This window comes from Oncorhynchus tshawytscha, linkage group LG07 (genome assembly GCF_018296145.1).
Source record: "Oncorhynchus tshawytscha isolate Ot180627B linkage group LG07, Otsh_v2.0, whole genome shotgun sequence".
Classification (NCBI taxonomy): Eukaryota; Metazoa; Chordata; class Actinopteri; order Salmoniformes; family Salmonidae; genus Oncorhynchus; species Oncorhynchus tshawytscha.
In genome coordinates this window covers 38,317,340-38,343,301 of record NC_056435.1, presented here as the reverse complement: position 1 = coordinate 38,343,301, position 25,962 = coordinate 38,317,340, and the positions used below count along the sequence as shown (strand labels likewise).

General features: G+C 43.5%; 2 protein-coding genes across 19 annotated transcripts in view; both read left to right on the top strand.

Annotated features, from left to right (window-relative positions):
* Positions 1-11,625, top strand: part of LOC112254470 (eukaryotic translation initiation factor 4 gamma 3) — a 78,580-nt gene extending 66,955 nt beyond the window's left edge. For 13 of the 15 annotated variants that reach the window (XM_024427109.2, XM_042324387.1, XM_024427114.2 and 10 more), the window contains 23 exons: positions 12-100; positions 403-664; positions 797-918; positions 2,005-2,154; positions 2,482-2,646; positions 2,850-3,047; positions 3,319-3,462; positions 3,641-3,877; positions 4,372-4,476; positions 4,855-4,993; positions 5,229-5,371; positions 6,332-6,422; positions 7,642-7,768; positions 7,873-8,075; positions 8,181-8,296; positions 8,411-8,583; positions 8,683-8,808; positions 9,147-9,228; positions 9,442-9,540; positions 9,653-9,799; positions 9,998-10,079; positions 10,185-10,331; positions 10,608-11,625. In XM_024427109.2, the coding sequence (XP_024282877.1) occupies positions 12-100; positions 403-664; positions 797-918; positions 2,005-2,154; positions 2,482-2,646; positions 2,850-3,047; positions 3,319-3,462; positions 3,641-3,877; positions 4,372-4,476; positions 4,855-4,993; positions 5,229-5,371; positions 6,332-6,422; positions 7,642-7,768; positions 7,873-8,075; positions 8,181-8,296; positions 8,411-8,583; positions 8,683-8,808; positions 9,147-9,228; positions 9,442-9,540; positions 9,653-9,799; positions 9,998-10,079; positions 10,185-10,331; positions 10,608-10,789 (3,329 nt within the window). In that variant the 3' untranslated portion in view covers positions 10,790-11,625. The remainder of the gene's footprint in view (positions 1-11; positions 101-402; positions 665-796; positions 919-2,004; positions 2,155-2,481; positions 2,647-2,849; positions 3,048-3,318; positions 3,463-3,640; positions 3,878-4,371; positions 4,477-4,854; positions 4,994-5,228; positions 5,372-6,331; positions 6,423-7,641; positions 7,769-7,872; positions 8,076-8,180; positions 8,297-8,410; positions 8,584-8,682; positions 8,809-9,146; positions 9,229-9,441; positions 9,541-9,652; positions 9,800-9,997; positions 10,080-10,184; positions 10,332-10,607) is intronic. The other 2 variants (XM_024427108.2, XM_024427104.2) reach the window with 2 other exon arrangements.
* Positions 11,626-12,610: 985 nt separating this feature from the next.
* On the top strand, positions 12,611-25,425 carry LOC112254469 (heterochromatin protein 1-binding protein 3). 4 transcript variants are annotated; one of them, XM_024427101.2, is made up of 12 exons: positions 12,611-13,190; positions 20,458-20,533; positions 21,301-21,496; positions 21,589-21,748; positions 21,835-21,972; positions 22,154-22,225; positions 22,495-22,649; positions 22,878-22,968; positions 23,076-23,235; positions 23,383-23,494; positions 23,739-23,900; positions 24,018-24,407. In XM_024427101.2, exons 2-12 carry the CDS (start codon positions 20,467-20,469, stop codon positions 24,259-24,261), a joined length of 1,557 nt encoding a protein of 518 aa, XP_024282869.2. In that variant the 5' UTR covers positions 12,611-13,190; positions 20,458-20,466; the 3' UTR covers positions 24,262-24,407. The 4 variants fall into 4 exon arrangements, with proteins under 4 accessions (XP_024282869.2, XP_024282870.2, XP_024282868.2 ...); XM_024427102.2 differs by lacking the exon at positions 12,611-13,190 and adding an exon at positions 19,655-19,929 and having other exon boundaries at positions 22,498-22,649; XM_024427100.2 differs by lacking the exon at positions 12,611-13,190 and adding an exon at positions 19,655-19,929.
* The last annotated feature ends 537 nt before the right edge of the window (positions 25,426-25,962 follow it).

Sequence of the window (25,962 nt, the reverse complement as noted above, 5' to 3'; positions counted from 1 at the left end):
TTTCGCTGCAGGATGTCAGGCTGCTCCTGATGCACCAAAGACCTGGAAGAAACCAAATGAAGAGAGTCCTGTTGGAGATGCCCAACAGAGGGAGACTGAGGTAAGCAACAACCCTTCTTATTCACTCACTGCGGGGGAACAGGAGGAGGAGATGGAGGGGGGAAGCATAAACAGAGTAGACAGAGAAAAGGGAGAGGGAGAGAGATTATATGGGGAATAGTTCAAATGGAAAATGTTTCCACATGTGTGGCGGTGGAACACAGACATGAATGACTTGAAGTGGTGTTATCGTCAGAGTACGTTGGCAAGGAGTTATCCATCATGATCAGTGTTCCCAGCCGACTCTTTGAAGGCAGCTCTGTCCCTCTATCTAACCCCCTCTGCTTCCCCTCCCTCCCCCAGGAGGAGCTCAAGCCTTTGGAAGAGGCTGCTGGAGACCAGGCCCTGCCACCCACCAGGAGCTGCAGCACCTCTCCCCCACCCTCAGTAGCTCCCTCAGCCCTGGAGGCAGAGGAGAGGCCCCCAGCCCCTGAGGAAAACGGGGAGGCTGAGCCCATGAGGAACGGAGCAGGACACACCTCGGAGACTGAGAGCAGTGACAGCGGGGCCACCCCTGGGGACAATGAGGGCTCCACAGGACCACCCCCAGACCTCTTCCAGGAAGGTAGGGGGTGGTTATTATTCATTAGTGTCTCTCGCTTAGTTTTCACTTTCACTTTTCAACACCCATACAACCTTTGCACAGTATGAAATGAGCAGGGCTATTTTCCTCACCTCTCTCTTGTTGTTTCCTCAGATCTGGAGACTAATGGGAAGCGTCAATACAAACGGGACTTCCTGCTGGGCTTTCAGTTCATGGCTGCCTGTACACAGAAGCCAGACGGGCTGCCTCAGATCAGTGATGTTGTGCTGGACAAGGTGTGTGAAGAGTGGGCTGAGCAGAGCTTCAACCTAGTGGTCAGAATGAGTTAGCTGTGAGCAAAGCCCTAAACCCCACAATAAATATTCAGGACTATAAATGGATAGTGTAAGATGTTAGCAAAGTAAGTTGCTTTTGAAAAAAGCTCTCAAGCGAAGGGATTATATGTATGGAGCAAACAGTGTGAGTAGCCTTATTTGATCCCTTTAGTAAATACATGGCCCAATGTCATTTTTTTAAAAAAATGTAGCTATTCATTATGAAATGATATGCTTCTGGTAAGTTCATCTCCCTCTGCTGCACTCTGACCGAGCCAATAGCGGCTAGCCCATAGACATCCTGTTTTGATTAAAATCACATAGCTATTATGTCACACTTGGCAGTGTTGATAATTCAGCCCCAGAAAAGGAGCAATAGACTGGCAACGATTGATGTACAGTCCCTGGGAGTCATATTTTTCTCCCTGAGAAAATGTTCACTGGAGGAGAGCACTAAGGGAAGTCAACGACAGCTGAGAGCGCTGGAGTTGTTATCCCCCTTCCCTCACAATGTTCCCTTCAGTCCTCCTTCCACATGTGGTTCTGACTTCACTCACTGCGCCAGTCACAAAATTAGTTAAACAGAATTCATCAAATGCATAGCTGATACACATAAAACAGCATACACAGTGGCGAACTAAGACTAGGATTGGGAATCCACCACCTCTCAGTGAACAACAGTGGGATGGACCTGAAAGGAGCTGGGTCTGACCTGTCTCTTTCGCCCCAGTGGTAGGCCCGATTCCAGCCCATACCTCAGGCACTTCATGTAGATCTGAAAGGAGGTGATAGATCTACGCAATATGGTAGTACCCCCCTACCTTACCCTCTGAATGGCTTGGTAAAACTTTCACCATATTGATTATACCTATCGTCCTTTCAGATCTCCACCAGTGCTTAGGGAATCAGGGCTAGAAGGGTGTTGTTTCTGGACCAGGCCACAGCTCTCCACATATGGCTAGGCCCACGGTGTTAAAGGATCACTGCTCCCCCTGCTGGTCAGCTGTCTCACTGTCCATCGCTCTCTCTCCCTGTGTTTCTCTGCAGATAAACCAAAACAAGCTGCCAACCCGGGCGGTAGAATCCAGGGTGATCTCCCGAGGCCCTGACTTCACACCGGCCTTTGCTGACTTTGGCAGACAGATGAGTGGAGGACGCGGCGGAGCTGCAGTGAGTCACACTCACTCCCAGGCTCACGTAATTACTACCCCTCCCGACACAAACACCAATCTCTTTCTCAAATAATGTCTCTTCTTTTTGTTACTTCTCTCTTGCTCACGGACTCACGCTCTCTCTCTGGCTCTCACACTCACACACACTCACAGAATATTACTGGTATCATAGTGAGATAAATGAATCATGGGGAATGATTTGCATCTTGTTTGTTTACTAGGGATGACTCGTTTCCCAAAGTCATACTCATTCAAGGAAAGTTGTGAATTAGACTTCAGCACACAAGTCTTGGCGATGTGTTTGGTGTTGGTGGCGAGCTGTAGAAGTGACATGTTGTTCTGTCTCCTCCAGCAGATGATGAACATGGGGGGGGGTGCCCGGCGGCCCCCGCCCAGGAAGATTATCCTGAACGTGTCAGCGAATGAAGAGGTGCAACTGAAGAAGGCTGAGAATGCCTGGAAACCCGGCATGAAGAGGGCGGGGCCATCAGATGACCCTGAGGTCATTACAACACAGGTAGGAGGAGCCAAACCTTTCATCTGACACCGAGACACACCCACACAGTGAAATCAAAAACACACAAGATGTTGAGTTTTTTCAGCAGTGACTCCACACAGGAAAGAAATATTGTGACCAAGGAGTTGTCAAGAGACTGAAGATCAAATGAAGTGAGTGAATTCTCACATCAATAAATGATGAGGATGTTGTTGCCGTGCCAGGAGCTCTTCCGGAAGGTGCGCAGTATCCTCAACAAACTGACGCCTCAGATGTTCAACCAGCTGATGAAGCAGGTGACCGACCTCACCATCGACACGGAGGAGCGCCTCAAGGGCGTCATCGACCTGGTCTTTGAGAAGGCCATCGACGAGCCCGGCTTCTCTGTGGCCTACGGGAACATGTGTCGCTGCCTCACCACGGTATGTTATGCTCAGCTCACTATTGTTTGGACATGATTATCTGTGGTTCCTCTGAATGCTGCTAGTCAACATCAAAATATAAACTGTACACGGGTGCCCTTAAGCACCATAAACATTCAGCAAAATGTCCCTAAAGGTATATTTTTCTGCCCCCCTTTCACTCTTTCTAGACCTCATCTTCCGTTCAATTCTCAGTTTTTCTTTACTCTACTCTTTCCCCTATATCTCTGTACCTCTAACCAAATAGCTTGTTACCTCTGTTATTCTCCAGCTCAAAGTGCCCATGACGGACAAACCCGGAACCACAGTGAACTTCCGCAAACTGCTGCTCAACCGTTGTCAGAAGGAGTTTGAGCGGGACAAGGTGGATGATGTGGTGTTTGAAAGGAAACAGAAGGAACTTGACTCTGCACAGGTACCTAAACCCCACACACACACTGCTCAGATCACTAATCTGTCTGTCACCTTGTAGTAGGGGAATACAGAGCAGAGAATTGTATGGGACTGATGTATTGTGAAGAGTTAGTGGGGGCTCATTGTTAGCTGTTGCTAGTTACTTAGTTCTGACAATCTACTCTCCATTTCCTTTCTAGTCCAGTGATCAAGAGAGACTACGGTTAGAGCTGGAGGAGGCCAAGGACAAGGCCCGCCGGCGCTCCATAGGGAACATCAAGTTCATCGGGGAGCTGTTCAAGCTCAAGATGCTGACAGAGGCCATCATGCACGACTGCGTGGTCAAGCTGCTGAAGAACCATGACGAGGAATCGCTGGAGTGCCTTTGCAGGCTGCTCACCACAATCGGCAAGGACCTGGACTTTGAGAAGGCCAAGGTGAGCCATGGAGAGGGAGCTTAAATGACTTCCAGCTGGTCAAATGAGGAGGCCTGGGAGGACATGGGTGAGGAGACATCTCACTGCTCCCTCGCGCCTGCTGTTGTCTGACCTGTTTTAACCTGCTGCTGGCCAAAGGAAAGACTCCTACACACGTACCAGTGTACACCCTCTTTGGGCTCTACCAGAGTTTTACGACTCTATGGTCCTCATATCTACAAATACTGTAATGGTGTATATCTGGCATGATTAACACTGAGACAGGAAATCACATTTAGTCGTCTGTGTTTTATAGGCTAAGAAAAAAGGCTTTTGTTGTACCTGCTCCCAAACTGCTCAGTTTACTTTGAGGCAATACTATATCACACTGAATTGTAAAATGGAGTGGAATGAAATTACATGAGTGTCTGGCTGTCCACTGGAGTGAATAGTGAGAAATTTGTATTCATACGTCACTTTGCAATGACCCTTCATCTCTCTCTTTCTTGTCATAGCCTCGCATGGATCAGTATTTCAACCAGATGGAGAAAATTGTTAAGGAGCGGAAGACATCGTCTCGGATACGGTTTATGCTGCAGGACGTGATAGACCTCCGATTGGTAAGTGTGTATGTGTGCATACTCAAGCCTTGTGGTTGTGTGCTGTCTGTGCAGCTCAGCCCACCAGTGAGGGTTCTTTTTTTTAAAAATTATTATTACAATAAATAGGAGAAAACATTCTAATTGTCAGTTCTTCACACGGGCTCCCTGAGCAGACCAGTAATTCACTCTAAGGAAGAAAACAACAGACTGTAATCAGTTAAATATGAGCATAGAATAAAAAATTCTGCATGAATAGCCATCAACAAAATACTGCTGTGCCATTGGGGCTCCTTGACTGTAGGCTAATTGTGTTGTACGCAGTTCAGTAATTAAAAACACCAGATTGTCTCTCTGAGGAAACTCCCTGCGTAAGTCTAACACTGCTCGTTCCAACAGCACAACTGGGTGTCCAGGAGAGCTGACCAGGGCCCTAAGACCATTGAGCAGATCCACAAAGAGGCCAAGATTGAGGAGCAGGAGGAGCAGAGGAAGGTGCACCAGCAGCTGCTCTCCAAGGACACCAAGAGAAGGCCAGGTCAGCCAGGCCCATGGGCTACATCCTCTAAGGCTTAGAGCTACACTGGCATTCCCTCCCCATAGCCTGCAGACGGAGACACTACAGTGGCCCACAGTGGTCAGAAAGTTCCCCTACTATCCAATCTGTCAACTCACCCCACAGTATTCTCTTAAACCTGGGGCACTATTTGATTTGTCTTTAATATACCTGTTGACATGTCATCCCTCCTGTGTGTGTTTCCTCTGTCCTCCAGAGCAACAACAGCAGCAGAGAGAACAGCAAAGGGAGCAGCAGAGGGAGCAGCGTGTGCAACAGAGAGACGAGACCTGGAACACTGTGCCCATGACCAAGAACAGCAGGACAATCGACCCCACCAAGATCCCCAAGATCTCCAAGGTCAGCCACTAAAACACCTGTAGACCTCATCTTTTGACTGACTCGTTTGGGTGTTTTACCATGGAGGTTAACTGTTGTTTTTAAGTGTATTCAATTTTAATCACAAAATGGCATCTGTCAATAATTTATGTTTGGTTCCTTCAAGTCTGTAGAAGTTGGATGACAAGAGTTATGTTCTCATTGGTCTACAAGCACAAGTCTTTATGGACAAATATCAACTTAACATTCAACATTTTACTGAGTAATAGTTCATATAAGGAAATCAGTCAATTGAAATAAATTCATTAGGCCTTAATCTATGGATTTCACATCACCCACTGGGGAGCCAGCCCCACCCTTGTGCGTATGGAACATTTCTAGTATATTTTATTTCAGCTCAGTATAGTAGATTAAACTACTGTGTTGTAATGTATATACTGCATTAGGCATTGCATCATTCACAGGATTCCTGTGGTTCTTCATCCCTGTCCTCAAATGATACTGATAGTCCCAATCCCTACCTCTTCAAAGAGGTATTTTAAAAATACCCCTCCCCCCAAACACACACACACAAAAAGCCTAACACTCCCATTTGAGTTTTTTTGTGGAAAATAAATGTGCTTCCTATGACTGATATGTGGTTGTCTCACCTAGCTATCTAAAGATGAATGCACAAACTGTAAGTCACTCTGGATAAGAGCTTCTGCTAAATGACTAAAATGTAAATGTAGTGGTGAAATGATACAGGTCCAAATGCCAGATAGTTAGGGTACAAGCACACCCAGCCTTGCATACTGGAGCATGGCTCCCCATGCCATACAGAGCTGTTATAAACCCACATCTGTGTGTCAGTACCAATGATGTATTAGGCAGCTCTCCATTCTCCTCAGAGACTGTTGGTCATTATAGCGTTGTAGGCCCAGATCACATGATATGAGTATTGGAAGGAAAACAGTTTCTGTCTGTTATCATCCTGTTTAGCCTCAGATGGATGAGAAGATCCAACTAGGACCACGAGCCTCACTCAACTGGATGAAGGGCAGCAGCGGAGGGGCCAAGGCCAGTGACTCCGGTGAGGAGACATATTAGGGCTGGGCGACGTATAGAATATTGTTTTGTTTATTTTAGCGCGATATTCCAAATGCCTGTATCGCAATTAATCACGTATTATTATTTTTCTCGTTTTTATGAGCACTTCTGTACTGTACATCCTGTTCTCATGTTGTCTTTTGGTCTCGTCTCCTTCGCTCATTCTGCTGTGACTGTGCACCTTCCCATTTATGCACTCCCCCTGCCACTCACAACAACAAAGATGGAAAATAACTGTTTCCTCTCTGACAACAGGATGTTTCAACTCGCTATTTGCATTTGTGGTTTGGTCCAACAGAATCGGTCATATGGACTCTGAAACACATTAAGACATTATTTAACTGTTATAGATGAGAACTTAACCTTTCTGACGATACCTGAATTCATTAGATCATTGCTGACTATTTGAAATGCAGTGTATTTTATAATGATAGTGATGTGACATTTTTGGCTGATACGATAACCGATATTTAAAATTTTAGGGGCCTTTTAAGCATTCTAGTACAGTTGAATAGTTAACACACACACATGGACGCGCACACACATATATCCATTTACTCTGTACAGGGTTCTAGCATAGGATGGGTTATGGATCGGGGACGTTCTTTCAATCTACCTTTACTTGACGACACTTCCTTCATTCTCCATTTGGTAAGCACCGGCGTCTTTTAAACATCTGTTTCCAGTTGTTGGTGGAACTACGATAACGAGGAAATACTCAGACTTCATCCACTTTCTGTACCGAGTGCCTCTTGCATTTGTGTAGATAGTTGTTTTGGTCGTCCTGTGTGAAGCACTGTCATCTATATGTGGCTGCAGCTGCGTCGCTTAAAATTGAATATTTCCTGCAAAGATGTCAGGAAATGCGAGATGTTCAGCAGCTAAAATTGCAAGGGAACTCCTCACTCGGTGCAAAAAAGTGAATTTTATATTTTTCTGAATATTCTCTGGTTTTTGGAGTTCCACCTGCAACTAGTAACAGGAGTTAAGACACCGCCAAGTAAAGGTTGGTTAAATGTTGTACTGTATTGTCTATGTACCATCTGCTCGACCTCAGACACAAGCTATAGCTTTAGATATGCCACAGAGGTTCAAGCCTGCTTGGCTAACCGTCACACACACAATGGTGATGCAGGTGAACTAGTCATACTTGTGTCCTGGTTGAAATGTAATTTCTGCTGCTTCATTTTGTCTCCTATCAGAATTATCCCGGTCTGGTGGTGGTGGTGCCAGTTTAAACCGGTACTCTGCACTCCAATCCACTCAATCTCATCAAACCACCCCACCGGCACAGAACCTAGAGTATGACACTAGAAGAACCTTGGGCAGGTAATGATCACATTTTGAAACTTTTGTATTAAGGATTTGGTCTCAAACTCTGAACGTCCCATTTCAGGGCAAAACATTCTCTCGTGTGTGTGTTCTCCTCCCAGTCGAAGCAGTGCAGGGAGAGAGCGAAGTGAGAAGCCCCTGAGCCCAGCTCCGTCGAGGCCCGGTTCCTTCGTCCGAGGCGGGAGTGCCAAGGAGCTTCTGGAGAGCCCAGCCCTGAGCCCTGAGGAGCCCCGCAGAGAGCTGGAGAGCCCCAGCGTAAGCGAGGACAAGACTGAGCCAGAGCGCAGCAGTGCCAGGGAGCCTGGTGAGGGAACAGGACCGTTCTAGACTGACTAAACATAGTCAGTGGACACTCACTCACACACTCTATAAGGGGAGCATTCTTGTAATGGTGGTCTTTCCCCTACAGTGAAAGCAGAGCCTGTGGTGGCCCAGTCTCCAGACAGACCTGCCCTCTCTGAGGAGGAGATGGAGAGGAAGTCCAGAGCTATCATTGACGAGTTCTTGCACATCAACGATTATAAGGTGCAATCATTTAATAATGCTATTATATTGCATACTGTATGTGAATGCCTTTGTGTTTTACTCTCGAAAGGAAGTTTGTAAAACAAAGATATGTGTTTGTTGTATTCTCTGTAGGAGGCTGTACAGTGTGTGGATGAGCTGGACATGTCCTCTCAGCTCCATGTGTTTGTGCGTGTGGGGGTGGAGTCCACTCTGGAGCGCAGTCAGATCACACGGGACCACATGGGCAAGCTCCTCTTCCAGTTGGTGCAGCAGGACATCCTGGCCAGGTCCCAATTCTTCAAAGGGTCAGCCTGCCTACATATCCATCTGCTCTCATTCAACATGTGTCATATAACAACTGTCCTGTATCTAAAATGGCCGTCTCATCAGATTATCTTTCCCAGGTTTGCTGACACCCTTGAGCTGGCGGATGACATGGCCATTGACATTCCCCATATCTGGCTGTATCTGGCCGAGCTGCTCAGCCCTGTGCTGAGAGACAGGGGCTTCTCTATGAGAGAGCTCTTTAGGTAACACGCTACTCTACAGCACCACAATATTGTATTGTTATCTCCCTGTAAAGTTATGGAGATCAAGAGGGGGTTACTATTGCATCAACAGAGCTTATCAGATCAGTCCACATGCAACCCAAATTTATTAAGATCTCACAGGATGACAAATATACTCCATTTCGTTTTTTCTCAAATATTACTGACTGGCTATCTCAGTTCTCATTATGGAGTGTTGATGTTGGCTCTCACACCTCCATTCCCTGCTGTGGCTTTCTGTAAACTGAGATATGAAGAAAAACAGTTGGGTGGGATGGAACCGCTGGAGACATCTAATCGTTTTCTCTGTTTGTCCACAGTGAATTAAGCAAACCTTTACTTCCTGTGGGAAGAGCTGGGATCTTATTTTCTGAAATACTGCGCATACTATGCAAACAAATGGTAAGTGACATTTTGTCGGTTTTACTCCTAGCCCGTTTACTGCTTTCAAACAACATTTCCCTCACATAGAACAGTTAACATAGCTGTCAGATATTGTTGCATGACTTTTGTGTGATTTAGACGAGAGGTGTAAACGAGTCGGGTGTGAGTGCGTTATAGTGCATATCAAGTAAACAAGTCAACAAACCCATTAACTGTCTGTCTCCTACACAGAGCCATAGGAAAGTGGGCACCTTGTGGAGAGAGTCGGGCCTCAGCTGGAGTGACTTCTTGCCAGAGGGAGAGGATGTCCAGGATTTCATCTCAGAGCAGGTAAGTGAGATAAACCCTCTGTATTACGGCATGGAGGCATCCCAACAGAAACAGGTTCACAGCAACCTAACCCTCTTAATTTCCACTCCTCTCCATGTCCTCCTCCTGTCAGAAGCTCCAGTTCACTGAGGCGGACTGCTCCAGCCATGAGGCAGCCCTCGCCACGACAGCACTGTCCCTTGTGGTGCTCAACCAGCAGCTAGAGAGACTGCTGCTGGAGGACATGGCCAGTGATGAGCAGATCTTTGACTGGGTAGAGGTACGGACTGTAGTATTACGCCCGCCACACAGCTCAGCACAGCCACGTTTGACTTCATGTCATACGCATGTTGTGTTTAAACATGCATAGTGTTGCATATTTCAAGTGAAGTGTCACAGATGCAGGCAGTGATATCGAGAAGCTTTCACCTCTGTCTAAGCGGAGCTCCTTTGTGCTCCTCTGTTATCCACATCCCAGGCAAATCTAGATGAATCTCAGATGAGCTCGTCTCAGTTCCTGAGAGCTCTGATGACGGCTGTGTGTAAGGCAGCGGTGAAAGGTAAGCTCTCCATTCCTTTAGCTAGGAACAGATCAATGTTGTTTTTTATATATTATATAGCTAGAGGAATTCAACAATTCTTTCCATATTTTGTTTCTTGTGTAGATGAAAGTGCTTCCTGTCGAGTGGACGTAGCCATCATTCAGAGGAGATTGCCCGTATTACTCAAGTACCTTAACTCAGACACTGAGCGACAGCTTCAAGCACTTTATGCACTGCAGGCGCTGATAGTCACTTTGGATCAGCCTCCTAGTAAGTAGTATCCCAATCAGACCCTTGAACCTCGATATTCACGATAAAGATATAAGCACGGTTCCTGCCCGGTCTCCTGCCCTGCATTTTACTTTTTTATTCTTGACAGCAGACATCCTTTCGTGGTTTTATCTCATGCTATTATATAAAAAATGTGTATTCATTAACCTACATGCATATCTATACCCACACACACTCTGAAAGCAGAGACTAATTTAATTTAAGCCATGGGATTTGATGGTTAGCACTTTTCCCCTCTTGTCTCTCTTTCTCCAGACCTGCTCCGGATGTTCTTTGATTGTCTGTATGATGAGGACGTCATCTCGGAGGACGCTTTTTACAAGTGGGAGACCAGCAAAGACCCAGCAGAGGAGCTGGGCAAAGGTGTGGCTCTCAAGTCTGTAACGGCTTTCTTCACCTGGCTGAGGGAAGCCGAGGAGGAGTCAGAGGATAATTGACAAGGGAGCAGGCGGCCGCTGTAAGCCCCCAGGACAAGAGGCCAGCTGTTGCTACATAGAATAACTGCATCTTCATAGCAAAACAAACAGACAAACCTACAAAATGAGCGCGGGCAGGACGACATGTTTACGGCTGGAATTTTTTCTGCGGTACGGTTCTGAGACAATTTTGAGTTTGAATTCCAACGGCTGAAGCACTAAATACCTGTATTATACATAGAAAATATTTTTGTTTTAAATTTTAACTTTTCTTTTGTTACTTTTTAAGAAGAGACTTAAAGATACATAGGTTCCAGACTCTTTAATTTATTATTTTTTTAAAGGACTGCAAATATGGAAGTTTATTTAACATTTGCAGATGCTCATAATGAGGAAAACATTGATGACGAATAGAAATAACAATATTATTAATTATAATAACAATAATAATCATTTTGAAATAAATAGCCTCCCTGGATTCCATGTTTGGTTGAAAACAGGGTAAAAAGTTATTTTGGGATGAAGGGGAAGGCAGAGAAAGGGTTGATGCCCAGAGACAATTGACATTGTAAGACAGAGGTCAAAGGTTATCAGTAAATAACCACAGGAAGTGCACTCTGTGATATGTACATAAACCTCCCAAGAGGAAGAGATATGCATTCAAGAAGCAATGCAAATCAGTCCACAAAATAACATTTAAATGAACGTGAATAAACAACAATGAACAATGGATAAAATGCAAGATTAAAAAGAAAATGCCAAGGTTGCTGAACATGAAGTGCTTGTAATACTTAAGACCTACCGAGCAAATGAAAAGCTTGTAAATACATTAAAGACAAAAAAAGTATTTAAAAAAATATTGCAAATGCAATGGTGGTTTTGTGGAGTGTGATGTCTGCACTGCAATGTGAAGATTTGTTACTGGGTTTTCACATTGCTGGCGATACAGTCTGAAGATGAAAGTTGTGGCAGTGTCAAGCATTTATCTCTAAAATGAGGCTACAGTATAGGGATTCTGAAAGATATTGAGTAACTCTTGTAGGACAATGGAAGTTAACTAGAATAATTATTTTCTAATAAATACAAAGAATTTGAGTCAACTTCCATTGTCTTCCAAGAGTTGCCAGTTTGTTCCTTTTTATTAATGCGTCTTGGTTGAAAAGTGAAGTATGGAATGTACCCTACATCTTATTTTATACCCCGTAGACGAGTGAGGAAATATATCTTGCATGTCTTAAATTGCCTTAGGATGTTTGCCAGAATTCCTATGTAATGCTCTTGTATCTTTGACATGTGATTCAGGTGTAGAGTCAATGAAGTGACAGTCAACTAGGGGATGAGCACAAACATCTGCAGAAAGCATTCGCATATACAGCCTGCAGAAATGTAGGAGGGTAAGAGAGCCTGTATCACACCATTCTTTGATCACATTTCAGACAATTTCACCTTCTGACAGACCGGAAACCAGTATGGTGTTGGAGCTGTCGTCTACAGTCTTGCTTCTGCAGGACAAAGGTTGGTGACTGGTAAGCATATCTGGGAGCGCCATATCCCAGATACTATACTGCAACATTTCAATTAGAATTGCTACGTTGTCACTTTCAGGAGTTCAGAATAATTTTCAACATTTGGCATTCTATGGGAACCGGTTAAGCACATCGCAGTGCAAAATCACTGGTTTAAAAATCATATTGGATCCCAAATAACTGTTAAATTAATGTTTTAACTATCCCTATACTCGGTTATTACGGTGCTATCACTCTGTTATTAGTACGCTTGTGCGGAAGTCTGCTGATGGACCTGGCCCGAGGGCAATGGCAACCATGTACTGTGGAAATAGTGTTCAGTGAACGTTGTTAATCTGGAACCTAGTCGTTGTCATTTTAAATTAATGTTAGTAGCAGAAGATGGCTAATAACTACAATGTACCACCGCAAGTGGTATTATCCCTCCTTTGAGGATTTTGAACAAGGATGATGGTATGGGACCTTTGATCAGAGCACTGGTTTCTGTGTTTCTTAAAGAGAAAGACGGTGCCTACGAGGCATATTCAAACTGACAGTTAACGTTACTAGAGACATTTCGGTTGCGTTGACGGACTACATAATTGATTTCGAATAGCGGTACAAAAGGATGCGCAAGTACGACATGGTTCTCCTGGATGCAGCTTTCAAGTTGCTCGATCCTGCCTGGATGGTAGGGTGATACGGTTGGCTTTGACTGCTTGTACTGTGCTGACTTCAGGCAATGAATTCGGCACTAAAAATACTTTGGTGAAAAGTCGTCTCGCGACAATAACAGATGGAATGCAAGTGAGTGACGCAGCATGTTACACTGCGCGTCAGAGAAAAGGCGCCAACAAGTTACGTTCTCAAGATAACCAGACGAGGGCGCCATTGCCCGGCACAAATCCACTGGACAGGTATGGATGGGGATCAAAATGTGCAATTTGTCAAAGCACTTACCATTGGGTTAAAGACTCTTCATAAAAATGAGCACGTTTAACTAACAGAGGAAAATGTAAACAGAGAGAGAGCAGTGTAACATTACACTGCTTTCAAACAAATCTGCTTCTGAGATCTTTATAGTTGAATCCTTAGGATCTGCTGTGAATGATACTGCATTTACACACACAGTGTGTGGCACAAAATGTCTTGATGGCTATGTCATACAAAATATGATTGACACCAAACAGAGCTTTCAAATTTGGAGATGGAAGAATCATCTTTCCTACCAAGAGAGTCAAGATAACAGCAAAATTGGTCAGACTAAGATATCCCCTTACTATTAAGCAAAGCTTCCCTCAAGAAGTCAGGGGCTGTACTTGACATAAAAATTACAAGGCAGTGATGTTCAAAAAGTTTTGACATGCTACAGTTGACAGACTTCAGAAATTACTCAGCAGTTCTGGGAATAATGATGATGTCAGTTTTTCCATTCTATGGCAGATTGTTAAATTGTGAGACATGCCAGAATACAGCAAACCTAAGCCCAGACCAGCTGTTGGTTTACCACTGGCTTCCAAGTACAATGAAACCGTGTCTGTAGATCTACACGAGCTAGAACCAAGTGTTTGGTACCTTCACATAAGCAACCACTTCACATGCTTCAGTGCTGGAAGCATTTGTGAATATTAAGAAACCCAGTGAAATCGTCAAGCACTTCATTCATTCCTGGATAAGTATGCATGGCCCGCCCCAGAAATTGTACAGTGACAATGGTGGAGAATTCAGTAATAATTCAATAAGAAAAATGGCTGGAGAAATTACAACATAGATGTAAAGACAACTGCTGCATACAGTCCATGGGGCAATGGACTTCTGGAGAGACATAATTGAACACTCACAGAGATTATGCTGAAAGTGAAGCAAGAAGTGAAGCAAGACGATGTGACTGGAAAACAGCCCAAGAGTGGGCTTTGATGGCAAAAAACTCTATGCACAATGTTCATGGCTACAGCCCATACCAACTAGTTTTTGGGCAGAACCCTAATTTTCCCTCTGTACTTGTTGACAAGATATGATTTGAGATGCAGCAAGAAAAGCGTTTACTGAAGCAGAGTGTTCAGAGAGAATTCACAGGGCTCTGCGTAAACAGCTTTGACCCACCGATAAGAAGTACGAGACTGGAAATATAGTGTACTACAAACGAGTTGACTGTCAAGAGTGGAAAGGACCAGGAGTAGTCAATGGCCAAGATGGTGTGGTGATATTTGTCAGGGTGCAACACAAGATGGGTGAAAGTAAATGATCAAAAAAGATGGAGCAGCTGTTGCTGAGAATCAGCCTCCGACTACAAATTACAAAAAGGACATATTAACAGACACAAACCTACCAGATGTCGCATCCAGTGATATGGACACTGAAACTGACACAAGACATGGAGCAGAAACGGGTAATACTGCCTTTGTGGGCAGTTTTGTTGCCGTGGAAAACTGTTTCATTCGCCAGTGTGGGCCAATAAAAACATCAATTTCATCGGGAAAAGGGACCATCTTCACTCCATATAAACTAGTCGGCACTTATGACACACACTAGCTGCTAGCTAACTGGTTAGCATTGACGAAGTCAGAATGGGCATGCACACTCCATTGTTATGTGACAGAGTCGATGGCTTTAGAATTAGGAATTAGAAAACGAATACTACACTGAACATAAATATAAATGCAACATGTAAAGTGTTTGTCCCATGTTCCATGAGCTGAAAAAAAAGATCCCAGAAATGTTCCATACGCACATAAAGCTTATCTCAAATTTTGTGCACATTTGTTGACATCCCTGCCAGTTTTGTTGAGCAGGTGTTTCAATACCATGACAGAGGGTATCACGTCTGCTGCAGGCGCAGTTGATGATCTTATTTCTAGAGTTGTTCAAATGGAGCTAGCTAGTGTGTTCATGTTTCCAAGTTTCAAACATGTTCTCAAATGGCAGCAGCGGTATAACAACCAGCATACAATATGACTTTCCTCAGTACGAAATCCTTGACGACCCACTTTGCTGTCAGACTCCGCATGCTCATGGGGTTGATATTGCTGGTCCAAATGTGATGTAATTACTTTAACTCCAGTAGGGCAAAATCTAAAAAATAGTAACCCCCCTCTCAAAAGTGCACCAGTGCTCGACCAGTTGGCGAAAGCCAACATCACCCACGACAGAGAACGGTTGATTGTCAAGGGCAACGAATTACATTATCTTGGCGTTAAATGACTTTGCCTTTTAAGTTGTCTCGCTGAAATGTTCCTACTCTTTCAAATGACTGCTCGATCCATACAGCAGACATTGTGGGCTAGGTTAGGAATGCTGTGTTGCACATGTGGCGCAATTTTACGTGGCGTCATTATGTCATGTACCTACGTTATATGCAAGATGTTCTCATCGATCTGTGTTATATAGGTATGCACGTCAGCTTTGACATCGGTATTGCACATCAGCGTTAAACTAGACATCAGGCTTATCCTGATGTTGGCATTTTTAGCTAATATCGTCCGTTTCTGATATGTTCACTGATATATCGTGCATCCCTAGTTCCTGAGATGTTACACACTTCTCCAGGCCTTTTGAGATCTGCTCATCTGTACAGTGTGACTGCAATGATGACTACCTGGAACATTTGTGGATGCTTAGCAGATTTTTTTATATATATTTTTTACAGATAATCTGATTTAAGCCTGGAGAAGTCTGTAACATTTTATCAACAATATAGCAATCTTCTGAGTTGCAGAGTGCAACTGCTAAATGGCTTAAATGCCACCTCCACATTTGAGTTCCAAGTAATCTTGTTTTCTGTTCAACTATTTAAAAGCATATTCATTAGTTAATAAAAATCGGCTTCTTCTATAGAAATAGGTCCTGCCTCTCGCTAAATGGTAGAAAGCAGATTATTCAGTCGACATTCCTATTGGTCCTATGGCAACCATCTACAGTACATTCCGAAAGTATTTAGACCCCTTGATTTTTTCCCACATTTTGTTACATCACAGCCTTATTCTAAAATTGATTAAATAGCTTTTTTTTCCCCCTCATCAATCTACACACAGTACACCATAATGACAGTGAAAACATATATTTTTTTGAAATGTTGGTAATTTTATTAAAAATAATGATACCTTATTTACACAAGTATTCAGACCCTTTGCTATGAGACTCGAAATTGAGCTTGGGTGCATCCTGTTTCCATCGATCATTGTTTCTACAACTTGGAGTCCACCTGTGGTAAATTCAATTGTTTGGACATGATTTGGAAAGGCACACACCTTTCTATATAAGATTCCACAGTTGACTGTGCATCTCAAAGCAAAAACCAAAAAATGTATGCAGCATTGAAGGTCCCCATGAACACAGTGGCCTCCATCATTCTTAAATGGAATAAGTTTGGAACCACCAAGACTCTTACTAGAGCTGGCCGCCCGGCCAAACTGAGCAATCAGGGGAGAAGGGCCTTGGTCAGGGAGGTGACCAAGAAACCGATGGTCACTCTGACAGAGCTCCAGAGTTCCTCTGTATATATGGGATAACCTTCCAGAAGGACAACCATCTCTGCAGCACTCCATCAATCAGGCCTTAATGGTAGAGTGGTGAGACGGAAGCCACTCCTCAGTAAAAGGCACATAACAGCCCACTTGGAGTTTTCCAAAAGGCACCCAAAGACTTTCAGACCATGAGAAACAAGATTCTCTGGTCTGATGAAACCAAGATTGAACGCCAAGTGTCACATCTGGAGGAAACCTGGCACCAACCCTCCGGTGAAGCATGGTGGTGGCATCATCATGTTGTGGGGATTTTTTAATTTTTAATTTTTAAGGGAAATATGGACAGAGCAAAGTACAGAGAGATCCTTGATGAAAACCTGCTCCAGCGCACTCAGGACCTCAGACTGGTTTACCTTACAACAGGAAAACAACCTTAAGCACATAGCCAAGACAACGCATGAGTGGCTTCGGGACAAGTCTCTGAATGCCCTTGAGTGGCCCGGACTTGAACCCGATCAAACATCTTTGGAGAGACCTGAAAATAGCTGTGCAGCGGTGCTCCCCATCCGATCGGACAGTTTGAGAGGATCTGCAGAGACGAATGAGAGAAACTCCCGAAATACAGTTGTGCCAAGCTTGTAGCGTCATACCCTAGACTCAAGTCTAATCGCTGCCTAAGGTGCTTCAACAAAGTACTGAGTAATAGGTCTGAATACTTATGTAAATGTTATTTTTGCGTTTTTTATTTTAATACATTTGCACCAGAAAATTACCTGTTTTTGCTTTGTCATTGTGTCTAGATTGAGGGAAATGTTTTGGTTTGATGGATTTTTAAATAAGGCTGTAACGTAACAAAATGTTGAAAAAGTCAAGAAGTCTGAATACTTTCCCAATGCACTGTATAATGAAGTGGCAGCCTCATTCATTTAGCCGTTAGATTCAGTTAGTCATAGTACACAACGTTTTATCACTGCGTTCTCTTCCAGAAGGTTTGTTGTCCCTCTTCCATGTCACATGGGTTGATACATTGCTTTGTTTTAATTTGTAAAGCCCTTTAACAAAAAGTCCCACTATACTTAACATCATTACTAAACATCATTACTAGACATGAGTTACCAGAACCGGTCTCAGGGATGGCTAACACTGGAAACGTATTTGGTCTCTACTGTTAGGTAAATCAGCTTTTAGTTTTCTTTCACCTTATTTGTGGAACAATCTTCAACATGTTCTTAAATTTGATGTTCTGGTGCCTCTAGGACAATTCAGAAAGCTGATTGGGGATCTTATTACTGATGTTTGTTTTTTATGACCATGTTATTGTTTCTGCTTGCATTCTGTATTTATATATTGGTGTGTATTTTCTGTAATTTAGGGCTCATCTGTAAAATAGACCTTGGTCTCAGTATGACTCCCTGATAAAATAAAGGTTAAATTAATAGAAATACAATCTGGCTAGTTATAAAAAAGGGCTTTGTACAACAGTAGCTGCATTAGCGCAACTACTTTGTTAGTTAACATTGGCTGGCTACTAGTGATGTCTTTCGCGAATTTGAATATTGGGAATCGCATCGGTGAAAGATCCATTTATTTGCCTTCATGATTTGCATACTGCTACCAAAGACAGTACAGTATGAAGATATGCAGAAACTGCTTTTCCCGATATGAATCCCAGATAACGCTTGTAGGCGATGTCATGAAGACGTTGGCTAGCTAAACTCATGTGCAGAAACACGAAATTAGGTCTAACGGTCATCTCGCACCGAACTGCGCATGTGTCCAATCAAAGGCACTCCGATATAGTTGTTTTTGCTGAAAATAAAAGCGTGTTAGCTTGTCACTCATGAGGTTGGAGTAATAACATATTCAACTACTTAAGACATTGGCTCGAATCCAGGTTGTGCCTTTGGATTTCGAGAAAGTTAACAACTAAGGAACTATTTTTCACTTCTCATTGACTCCTCAAACCCCGGACTGGTCTGTTTCGCGAGCGTTCCAAGGAAGTCTCGCGATGCGCATCTGGGTTTAGAAACTGCTGCTACTACTTTTTGAGCTTCAAACAACTATCTGCAAATAAATTACAAAATTATTCTCTGAAGACAGTAAATAATACATATTGCTGGCTATCTAAAAAACATTTTATTTTAAGGTGCATATCACAAGCTGACATACTGGTAGCCTACTGTTCGGGTTTTACAATAGATATGCATTTTCTTCGTGTTTCCAGGTCGATTTTCAAGCATTTTGAATGAGGAGCTCTTTTAGGTGAACAAAGCCAAATGTTGCGGCTACAGATGTGGCTGACCGAAAAGACTCAGAACAAATATATTTATAACTAAACCAAGATAGAACCACAGCCTGTCGTTTCCAGTGGGATCAAATCAGTCATAAGTGGGCAGAACAAGCAAGGAGGGGGGCAGAGGCAAGCATGGGCCAGTGAGATCCTATTGGCGCGATGTAGCACGTATTTGCATATTTTCTTTAGAGAAGGCCTACCCTGAAGTGTGCGTGTGCAATAACTCAATTCACCCTTGCGCTCCTAAACAACGCAGAGTAAAATCCACAAAACTTTGTCCAATGTTTAAGAGATTTTGGTAACCGAAAACTGTATTGAGATCAAACGTTTCATCGATGAGAAAGTTAGCATAATGTTGGCCAAAATGCAACTAGCGTCATCTACTCCCGCTTCTGGCCAGTAGGCTTCCTCGCCAACCGGATGCTTCACACTTCAATACATTGGCTAATTCTTCTGGCTACCACTGGCGTTACGCCGAGGGACATTCCCAATAAAGCTTAAGAAAGCGACGCTACTGCCACCTTCTGGTTTGGACTATTTTAACAAGGCTGACGGACGGTGATCTGCCGTCTGGAAGAAAAAAAAGTTTCACTACCAACACTGTTCAGATGTGCTAAATATTCTCGGCCGGCAAACGTTCGATGTACCGGTGTTTCTGAGCCTTTAGCTGATACGTAAAATACATGTGGAGGCGTTGTAAGATCTGGCAGGCGTCAGCAACGCCTGGGCAGATGAACGCGCCCAAAATCTGCGCAGGACGACTGCACTTATTTTGGAACGCGCCCAATACCTTACCACGACGCTACGTGTACGTTCAAGGGGGAGGGGCACGTAAACAGAATTCTAAACAAAGGAGAGCGAATCAGTTTTTATTTCAACATCTTTGTAGAGAGTCGAAAGGTAAGAATATTAATAATTGTACATGATTAGTTCCTGCAAAAAGTGTTTGACGATAGAGCTCTGGCAAAAATGCATGCACCGTTTTCTCCTTTGCCAATGCAATTTCGATGCATTTACCATCAGCTCTTTGCAGCGCCATTACTGTGTAGGGTAAATGAACAAAATGGCCATATTATTACTGAGGACGTGCATCTTCCTCGTTATGAATTTTTTCCAACTATTTCCATGGCCCCCACCATTCCAAAACTTCATACACACTCCTTATTTATTTTGATTTTGATTTATTCTGGTCGATAATGTACTTTTGCAAAGGGCAGTAACTTGCATTTGATGAGTGCACAGGCCATGATTAATGTTGCCTCGCACATGGATATCAGAAGCAGTGGGTGACTTTTACGACTGCAAGATGTTACCATTGGGTCTTGCTAAGTTGCTTTGTATCAAACTGTATTGTGATTTTAATAATAGAGTTAATAACTTATCTGAACATGCAAAGGAAATGTTTTAATTCCTATCTCTGGTCACCAGTTTGGAGTCATGCCTATACGTCGTGCAGCTAGGACACCACCCCAGGAGATGCCCCCCTCGGCTGCACCAGAGGGAGGTGAGTTCAAGAATCTCAACATGAACAGGAACTCTATGGTGTTTATATCAATGATGTATATAAACCCTGGATTGCTGATGCTATGTATTGGCATTTGAGAGGTTTGAAGCAAATGGTGGACCATATTGGGGCTCCACAGTAGTGTAAACGGTACAATTTGGTCATCTCTAAAAATATATATATATTTAGCTCACATTCACCATAATGCATACTTATTATATTATGTGAGCTAAACATAGAAAAATATGTAAAGTATATGTGTTTTAAGATTACTAATGTTACTGCCCCCACTACTGGGGATTGGCAATGTCTGTAATAGAATAAATGTGGCAAAAATGAATGTTGACAACAAATACATTTTATTGCTATGGCTTCCAAACTATTTACAATTGTGGGGGAGTGCCAAGATGATGGAGTCTAGGTGGCTTCAACACTGCGCCCCCATGTGTCATCTAGTGTGTGTGATAGATAAATAGATCTATATATCTATCAATCATTGGTTCATATGTACCCAGCATTGACAGGCTAGGGGTGAATATGGTAACCACTTGGCAGGACTTGGTTCTTTCCCCCAATTGAGTCCCATTTGTCATAGTCAGTTATCGAATCCTTTCATATTAGTGGTTTAAGAGTGGAATCGGACTTCCCAAATATTTGACAATGTTCTGAGTTCTTGTTGAGTGGTATGTGAACAAAGCATGACATCTGCTTGCTGAATTAACCTATTCAAACTTATGTCGTTCTCCCTCTCCCACATCTCTCTCCAGAGCCTGATGCCAGTTCTGAGGAGTCTGCCTCTGTTGAGGAGGAGCAGGAGATGGCATCCGCTGCCCTAGTAGCCAAGGAGGGGGAGGGCACAGGTGAAGGAGAGACCAAAGAGAATGGTGAGAAACCTGAGGGAGAGAAAGGTGATGAATCGACTGGCGAGAAGACTGCTGAGGGGGAAGAGTCTGAGAAGAAAGAGTGAGTTGCTTGTGCTCATACCCTGTGGTTTTTGCTTCCATATTGGTGCAGATAAATGTTTAATTGCTCTTTGTTTTGTTGGTTGGTTGCAGAGAGAAGGATGGCGTGAAAGAGAAAGTGAAGAAGCCAGTGAAAAGGGCCATTCCCGCCTGGGCAACCATGTCTGCCAGCAAACGTGCAACACTCACTAATAAGAGCACCTCCACCATGCAGCTGCCTAAGATGGACGACATCCTCATCGAGGCCATTGAGGTCTGTACACCACAAAACACTTACCTTTGTATTATGTAGTTCTCCCTTATTCCCCACGAATGCAACTCATCATATTTCCTCTGCAGTCCTGCAAGGAGAAGACTGGGGCCTCAGCCCATTCTGTCATGAAGTACATTGTGAAGAAATATCCTAACCTAGAGAAGAGGAAATTCCTCCTTAAGAAGGCTCTCAAGAGGCAGCTGGAGAAGGGCACCGTCAAACAGGTGAGGAGTCCTTATCACGGACCAAAGCTTACCATCTATTAACATGAATTGCAAATGGTAGGCAGCAGTCTTGGTGTTTTTGATCTGTGGGTTACTTGTTGTGGTGCCCTATATCCTGTTTGTCTGGTGTTTTACCTGCCTGCGTACTACTGTTGCTTTACCTTTTTATTCACTCTCACAGCTAAAGGGTAAAGGCCTTTCTGGGAGCTTTACCATTGGGAAGCAGTCCTCTAATAAACCACCTGCTAAAGGGGTAGGTAATCTTCAGTCGCCGATCTACAAACTTCAACACTAACAATTACAATTGACTATTATGTGATTGTTCCATTGGCTTTGAGTAGGCAGAGTTTGGATAATATATGCCATTTAGCAGACACTTATGTGAAATCATGCTTGCATACATTTTTTTATTACTGGAACTGAACCCACTATCCTGGCGTTGCCAGTGCCATGCTCTACCAACTGAGCTACAGAGCACCACTTTGTTTGACAGTGATTCTGATTGTGATGGTTTGGTGCTAGAAGCCGATCGTCGTGGCACCTGGGTTGAAGGCAGAGACCCTTGGGGATGCTCTGCCCCTGATCATCACACGGCTATGTGAGCCCAAAGAGGCGTCTTATATCCTGATTAAGAAATATGTGGAGCAGCACTTCCCTCAACTCAACGTGGAGCATAGGTAAATACCTGTTTTACTGTTATATTGGGATGGGTGGGGTCTCTTATTCTGTTTGGAGTACGTAAACACATGCTAACTTACAGTATTACTTGACATAGCAATGCAACCCTGTGCACAACCCAAATCTACAGAATGTTTAATGCAGTACCTTTGAACTATGGGATGTTCGTGGTGTGTATTGGTGGAGGTTAAATAGAATTTCCAATGCAGTCACTATTTCATTCCTAGGCCAGATATCCTAAAGAGTGCCCTGGTGAGAGCTGTGGACAAGGGTCACCTGGAGCAGATCACTGGAAAAGGTGCCTCTGGAACATTTCAGGTTAGCCTTATACTAAAGGAATGCACAATTCAGTGTACTTCATGAAGTCTGATGTTGGATCTCTGTTGTATGAGGTGTTTATCTCAGCCCCTCTTGCTCTCTTACAGCTGAAGCGGGAAGGGGGTAAGTTCCTGCTTAAAGGCGGGCCCCTGGAGGACGCTATCATGACAGCCATTGTGGCAATGAACGAACCCAAGACTTGCAGCACCACCACACTCCGCAAATTCCTGTTAGAGACAAACCAGGACAGCATGGAATACCGTGTGGGTAAGACCTGCTCCCTGACTCTTAAGAGAAACACTGCTTTGGCAAGATGTGAATACCTACCTGCAACTGCAGGAGCGCTCTCATTAGCTAGGTTAAATCAGAGATGTAAAGATGCTTTATTGACCCCAGGCACTTCTCTTCCCTCAGTGAACAACCTGAAGAGGACCCTGCAGAAGTGCAAAATGATGGGCTGGATGGATCAGATCACTGGGAATGGGCTAAACGGAACCTACCAGCTCTGCTACCCTTACTACCCCAGGTAGAATACCACTATAGGAAGGTTACTATGTGATGTACATTGCTACCCTCTGTACATCATTGCATTGCTGATATGCGACGTATATTGCTACCCTCTGTACATCATTACATTGCTACTATGTGATGTATATTGTTGCCCTCTACATCATTGCATTGCATGTGCTATACCAGGAACAGTATTTCCTGAAGTTCACTCACCTGGAACCGAAAGGTTCAAGATCAGACTGTCTCTTCTTATTCCACAGCCCAGCCATTCTGTTCCCTGAAAAACAGAACGTGAAGGAGCAGAAAGTGGCGGAGAAGGACAAACGCAGAAAGAGGGTTGACTTGTCTGATGAGGACTCTGATGAGGAGGAAGAGGACTCGTCCGAGGAAGAGGACTCAGATGATGAACCCCCTCCTAAGAGGTGAGTCGAAGGTCAAGTGGATAAAATCCAATGAGAATATTTTGATTGATATTGTCATACATAGCAGTGAACCATTTGAAACTCACTAACAGTGTATTTGTTCAATACGATCCTTAGGAAAGCTGGGAAGAGGCCACCACCTAAAGCGCGTCGCCCCCCCCCCAGCAAGAAGTCTCGGCCGGCAAGTCAGTCAAGGGCTAAGGGCAAAAAAGAGCTGCCCCAGCCAAGAGGTCTGCACCCCCAGCCAAGAAGTCTGCACCCCCAGCCAAGAAGTCTGCACCCCCAGCCAAGAAGTCTGCACCCCCAGCAAAGAGGTCTGCACCCCCAGCAAAGAGGTCTGCACCCCCACCAGTCAAGGTAGTCAAGGCACCCCCACCAGTCAAGGCACCCCCACCAGTCAAGAAAGCTGCACCTGCGAGCAAGCCCAAAACGCCCATCATCAAAAAGCTGATGAGCAAGGCATCTAAGCGGCCAACGCCCAAAAAGTCACCTCCTGCAAAGAAGGCAGCAGCCAATTCTGCAGTGAAGGCCAAGCCAGCAGCTCGCAAGTCCCTGAGGGGGAAGAAGTGAGTTTACTATTGCCCAGCAGTGGAAGTTTAACTGTAGCTCTGAAGACAGTGGTGCTCTGCCTCTCTCCATGCTCTCTTTCGCATCATTGTTTTCCTCCAGTTTGGGGGCTATAGAATTATTTTCTCTGTAGGATTGGGATGTGGCAGTTATTAGTTCATGTCAATTTACTGTACTTGGGAACTGTTCTATTTCTGTGAACCCAACTTTTAATCTCCATTGTGTAGAATGGCCTCTTAAAATATGTAAAACTGCCTAGGTAAAGAATTGTAAAATTTCCATCACTACTTTTTATTTCCCTCACACACTTAATTTTGATAATGTATAGGGCAGAGATCCAGAATCAGTGGCTTTTACTTTTTGCATTTTGTCCCAGTCCACTCTACCATGTTTTACCTGGACACATTCCTTTTATCAAATCATTTGTTTAGCATTTTGGAAACTTTCTTCCTCTACAACATTTTTGATTTCTCTACATTTAATCTGGAGTGAACTCATCTTAAAGGATATTGAGATTTATGTTATTAAGTGAATTTGAGAGCATAATGACAGCCAACTTTTCATGTAATGAATTATTGTTTATTACCAATTCTGTTATTTAAATGATCGTATGAGTGAAACATATCCATCGCTGGGCCTGTGGTTAAAATACTTAATTTGATTGGAGACTAACTGATCAGGAAGCACTGTTTGTCATTGTGATTTTCAGTACTACTGCATAGTATTAGGGGATTTTTTTGTGTGTGTGTAAACAAACAAGCTAATCATAGTGAATTGGTTGTGTCCTATAAAGTGAAAAGAAAACAGACCAATACAATCTTCTACATTCTGTGTAATAGTGAAAGATTGTGAATAACACACTTTGTTTTGAAGGAGCGTAGCTCATACCCTGCATGCATGCGTGTACTCTTTATGTTATGCTTTTTCCCAAGTCATTATTAAAATGGCTATATTTGTACTTCCTTCATTCTGTCATGGTCTCAAGGGGAGACAAACACGAAATAGTGTGTCTGCTGTTGGAGCATATATATATTTTAAATACTACACAATACAAATCCATAATGTCAATTTGGTTCACTCATAAATAAAGTGCTGGATAGTTTGAGTAAAGGGTTAGTAAATAGACTAGAATGTTACAATTTATTAGGCCTATGTCCATACAGTTTATAAATCATTATTTGGTGCATTAAGTGGATCCTCTCATTCAGAGAGATGCAACAACTGTTTACTTTGCAAATGTTGAGCATGTTGTTGAACAAGGGGGGAAATTATGAAATTAACATTTAAATTCAGGATGGATGGGCTGCTGCAAATCGGTGAAGGGTGTATTAATCATTAGTTAAAACTAGTGTCTTTCAGACAACTGCGGGTATGTCACTCCATTTCGTTCAGTTTGCTTCCGTTTAAAAAAAAAACCCGTTTTGCAACAGAAGTCGCGTAATGAATATATCCCATATCTAGGTCTACACCTATGTTGCGCAATGAGTGTATGGAC